This window comes from Poecilia reticulata, linkage group LG8, assembly GCF_000633615.1.
Source record: "Poecilia reticulata strain Guanapo linkage group LG8, Guppy_female_1.0+MT, whole genome shotgun sequence".
NCBI lineage: Eukaryota > Metazoa > Chordata > Actinopteri > Cyprinodontiformes > Poeciliidae > Poecilia > Poecilia reticulata.
The window spans coordinates 18,696,237-18,701,658 of record NC_024338.1 but is presented as its reverse complement, the minus strand read 5'-3'; the positions used below and the strand labels follow the sequence as shown (position 1 = coordinate 18,701,658).

The 5,422-nt window shown below is 42.5% G+C and overlaps 1 protein-coding gene across 1 annotated transcript; it reads right to left on the bottom strand.

The window, feature by feature from the left end:
* Positions 1-749: 749 nt before the first annotated feature.
* Positions 750-4,643, bottom strand: rpl3 (ribosomal protein L3). The gene is made up of 8 exons (XM_008416443.2): positions 4,577-4,643; positions 3,930-4,122; positions 3,172-3,340; positions 2,737-2,872; positions 1,697-2,146; positions 1,527-1,622; positions 1,103-1,222; positions 750-865 (listed from the first exon to the last, which is right to left on the bottom strand). The coding sequence occupies exons 1-8, from the start codon at positions 4,577-4,579 to the stop codon at positions 821-823; spliced, it is 1,212 nt and encodes a 403-aa protein (XP_008414665.1). The 5' UTR covers positions 4,580-4,643; the 3' UTR covers positions 750-820.
* Positions 4,644-5,422: the final 779 nt, after the last annotated feature.

Here is a 5,422-nt window from a genome sequence, read left to right as displayed (position 1 = left end):
TTAGGAGAATWACCTCAACGTAAAAAAGCAAAGCGTAGTAAAAATACTTCTAAAAGTACAATATTTCAAAAAAACATTTCTCAAATGTAATTGAGCAAATTAAACTAATTACTACCCAGCTCTGGTCATCTCATCAAATGTAGAAAATATCTTGTTTCAGCTATAAACGTTTTCCAATTTTAAGATTTTAATCAAACGATAAAGCAGTTTGAATATCAAACTTYCTAAAMCAAACTCGTTTTGCTTCTTCCTCCATCAAACCGGTTCATTTAGGTTYCTGATGTAGATTAAAGCTGGAGTATTAAAATGTTTTACATTCAGATACTTCCTGTAAATGCATACATRGTGTAATAATTTTTAAATTGGGAGCCTCTAACTGCYCTMKGCCTTCAGGAAATCATCACATGGCTTCTCTACTAAACCTTTAACATTTTTCCCAGCGTTTCTGAGAAGTTGCTCCTCCAATGAGTTCAGATGATTTAGTCCCACCAGGTGTTTGCCAATTGCTGGCTAGTTTGAAGGAGCTGAGTGGGGGAGGAGCTACACGTCAAAGGCGGAGCTAAGTCCAACCATTCAGTCARGCAGATGTTAAAGGTAAATCCTGCTCAAATCTTTTATTGTTTTGATTTCTTTGATTCTATTTTCTTAAGATTTAATTTTATAACGTAAAGCGTAAGAATTTGTCACACAACASTGCCCTTTCATGACGTTTCAGGGCAGTTTTTCTTAAGCAAAAAAAATAAATCAAGTTGTTTTTCTTTCCAGATCTTTATTAAACTCTGCAGAACAGCAGTGTCATTTCGCGTCGACACAGCAGACGTTAAACCGTCTCCTCCTTGGCGATGCGGTCCTTCTTCAGTGGCCCCTGTGCAAAACAGAAAACAAACCCGGTCAGTTTCACGTCGACAAAACAGAACCCGGTCCGGGCTCGGAGCGGGCCGTGTTCCCAGAGAGTGAACAGGGAGCCAGCACAAGCGGGACCGGCTCCCCTGCCTCACTGGAGGTCACTGTGGCACTGGAATGGAACCCAGAGTTCACACTGGAGGCTGAACCAGGTTACGAACAGTGCAGAGCGAAGTTCAGAGGGCGGCGCGCTTCTCACCATGAAGCTCTTCTTCTCCTCCACCGTCTGGAAGCGGCCGTGGCCGAACTTGGAGGTGGTGTCGATGAACTTGAGGTCGATCTTCTCCAGAGCGCGGCGGCTGGTCTGCACCAGCAGAGACTGCGTAAGAAGAGAACGGGTTTTAAGTTTCATCGGCTCAAATTTAAGACCTTTTTAAGACCATCATGAATCAAGTTTTACACTTGTTGCACAAGAGAACAAGCTTTTTTTTGCAGTTTCTAGTTATTTTAAAATAGAATTGTGTCTTTATTCTGCTTTGTAATAAAATATTACTATGAACTATGTAAAAGTTTGATGAAAAAATTACATCCTCAAAATCCAAAGATTTGGACAAACCTGGTTTATCGCCCAACAGTTTTCATAACATAAAAGAAAAATTAAAAACAAAACTTTTCCTCCTCACCTTGCGCAGAGTCAGCACCCTCTTCTTGGTTCCTACGACGCAGCCCTTCACCATGACGAAGTCGTTGGTCACGTCTCCGTAGTGAACAAACCCGCCCTGAAACCAGAACACAAACCGACTGAGAAACTTCCGTTTCAGACCTTCTGACCAGAGGAAGGCGAGTCTCTTACCAGGGGATTGATGCTCTTGTTGGTCAGATCGTACTCTGTGGAGGCGTTGTTCTTCACCAGCTTCCCGTCCTTGGTGTGGTAGCCCTGGCCTATCTTGTAGATCTTCTTGTTGATCTCTGTTCGGTGGTGGTAGCCCTTCTGACCGGCGCGGGCGACCGAGAACGCCACGCGGGCCGGATGCCAGGCGCCGATGCAGGCAACCTTACGCAGGCCGCGATGCGTTTTGCGGGGGAGCTTCTTGGTGTGCCAGCGGCTGGTGACGCCCTTGTAGCCGTGACCCTTGGTGACGCCGATGACGTCGATCATCTCGTCCTGGGTGAAGACGGTGCTGACCCCCACTGCCTGCTCCAGCTTCTCGCGGGCCCAGTCCACCTTGTCGGAGATGGTGCCGCCGTTCAGCTGCACCTCCATCAGGTGGGACTTCTTCTGCCTCAGAGGCAGCAGGCGCATCTGCACAGAAATGTAAAGCGTTAGCATGAACTTCCTGTAGCGCAGACGACGCGGTTTAACGCTGCGTCGTCTCAGAAGGAAGGCAGCATGGAAGATCTCTTCATAAGAATCGGGCGCCATGCCTGACGCGGTTTCCGTGGTCTCATCACTGACAGGAAAGGGATTTTCTTTCAGAGTATTTACGTATATATTACTGGATTGGACGAAATGTAAACTTGCGCCGTTGCTAAGCAAAAATTATACAATTACACCAAGAATATGAAAAACTGAACACATGAACAAGTCATTAAGACCTACGACTTCCTGTCGCCGTCTTTGTTGTTTCTGCCAGTAGTAATATCTTGATCATGTGACTATTGTAATGAAAACAAATGTTTCCATTTTAGTTTCACAAAATAAATTTACTTCAATCTGGCTGAAAAATCACCTCATTGTGAAAACTTCCTAGCTAAAAAAAATTATTATTTTTTAATTATTTCAAATTGCGCAACTTTATCATTAATGGAAAAGTAACTTGTGCACCAGCTGCAGCGGCTAACCGGCGCTGTCCAACCCAGTAATATACAGAGCTATGTTTCCTGGAGACCAACCTGTGTGTGGACGATGACTCTGATGACCTGGCAGTACTTCTTCATGGCAGCAAAGTCTTTCTCTAGCTGCTTCTTGCCATCCTCGTCCTGCCATTTCTTGCAGTACTTGGTGAAGGCCTTCTTCTTGGATTTGTACCTGAGATTACAGCAGAGGTTGGCGCCGGCCCCTCATGACCCCTGCAGGGGTCAGCGGAGGAGCACGGTGCACAGCTGCCAAGCCGGATCAGACCGGGCTGGACCAACGTTTCGGCTCATGGCTCGGTTTCTAAGCAGCACTTTCCACCGGCCAGCGGAGCCCGGCGCTCATCGGGGCGCGCTGCACCCGAGCGGAGCTACCGTAGGATCGCCGCCAACGTTAAGACTTGCTCAACTTTGTCTCCACTGGTGACCAACATCTGCTTCAAACAAAGATGGCCGACTACGGACAGCACTCACCAGTTCTTGTAGAAGCGGCGTTTGCATTCGTCGCTCATGTGCTCGGCGAAGATGGTCTTGAAAGAGCGCAGGCCGCGGGGCGTGTTGACGTAGCCGATGACCCCGACTACGATCATGGGCGGAGTCTCCACGATGGTCACGGCCTCCACCACTTCCTTCTTGTTGACCTCTGCGTTAAAATAAAAACATATCTATTAACATCTCTTAACGCCGACTTCCATATTTAACCACTCTGAATAGATCAGCTGCGCTCAGGACTCGACATTCAGCAAGGGGGATGAACCCATTCTGTCCGCCCGTCGAGAGTCTCATCACAGGCAGAACTCTGGCGCTTTTAAACTCAATGAGAAATATTTAATCTAAAAACAAAATTAAAGTTTCTGCAACAAATGCTTCCAGAAAAAAAAACATTTCACTGATCAAAAAACAGAACCGAATCTGTTGGGTGACAAATGTCACAAAAATCATTGCAATATTAAGATAAATTCTCTCAATTTTTAAGTTTTTTTAAGTATTCATCCAACAAACCTCATTTAAAAATACCAGAAAAGAAAACCTCTGGTCATCAAGTCATAATTTAACAGTTGATTAAAGAACTTAAACTATAACCGATCATAAGTGATAATTCACCAATAATTCAATATAAAAGTAGTGAAATGGTCGTTTTATTGTAGCATTCAGCTGGAAACCGTCACCAGTTTCAAGCGTCTTATTTATGCCTTTCATGATTTAGTGCCATTAGGAGTAACGATGCTTACTTGAACCGGGTCTGTCCACCTCCCGGACGATGTGCGTCATGCCGGCCTTGTAGCCCAGGAAGGCCGTCAGGTGAACCGGCTTGCTGGGGTCATCCTTCGGGAAGCTCTTGGCCTTACCGCGGTGACGGCGACTCCTTTTGCGGGGCAGAAAGCCCAGGGATCCGTGTCGCGGAGCCGAAAACTTACGGTGGGACTGTTGAGTAAAGGATAATTAGTTTAGAAATTGTTAACATTATATGCCTACATTTATCGAAGTGGTGCGGAAACCGGCTTTTAGCATGCTATTAGCCATTAGCCTACATGCAACTAGTTTGAATTAACATCACAGCTTTCTATTTTTGACACACAAAAATGTTGTTTTCATTTATAAAATTAATTAAGCTAAATGCTTAGGGGCATCATTTGTTATAAGCGTAACCTTTCAGCCTGGTTCATAAGGCCATGTTGGATCCAGAGCCTGCGGACTATCTACACATGCGCTCTAAAAAGTTGAAAATTTCTACTAAAACTATAAGAAATTTATGCAAAAATACAATCAAACACCAACATAAAGGTACTGTAGATGTTCTTATGTGTGGAACTATGAGTGATGGATAAGATTAGTAATGGATTGATCAATGAACAACAATCAAAGCAAACCTTCTCACCATTTTGTCTCCCGTCCGATTGAAAGAGGCCTGAAACGAGGAAAACTGCTAATATATAGCTCAGGAACTATCGCGAGAATCTGCGTGACTATTTTCTAAATACGTTATGACTCTTCAAAACACTTTCTACATGTAGCCACTTGGTGTCGCTGTTCTATTTGACAACAAAAATATCAGTTGTTCACTTTATCAGATAGAAACTTTATTTCAGACTCAAGATCCAAACAAAACAAAAAGAAAAGATTAAGAAACAGCCAAACACATACATATCCACAACCTTCTGAAAAAAAATTTAATTAAACATTTACATATATTTTTTTTAAAGCATTCTAGTTGCACTTTTATTTGCTGTTGCTTATCCTCAGTAAACAAGATTTTTTCTTGACCTGGTTTAATGAAAAATCACAGTTTCCAACATTTAAACTATGTTTGGGGGTAAATTGCACTCCAGTAGTATTCAAATTCAAATTTTCTACATTTTGTCACTTACAACAAAATTTTATGTGATGTCAGGTGTGAAGAAAATAATTTGATCAAAATATAAATTCATGGATAGTTGTCAAAAAAAATCTTCACCTGAATTCAACCTTTTTAATCTGATACCCCAATATAAAATTTACTGCAATCTTACAGGTCACTTTGTGTAGAACAAATTGTTTGTAAAAGAATCTCACTATGCCTGACATTTCAGTTTAAAATATCTTTTTTGTTTATCTGATATCATTTTTGAATTTTCTGAGAAATTGAACATTGGATTTCCATTACAATCCAGAATCAACAAAGTTAACAAAAGTTGAAATAAATAACTTTTTTGTTTATTGCTCCTATATCACACACTATATGTGT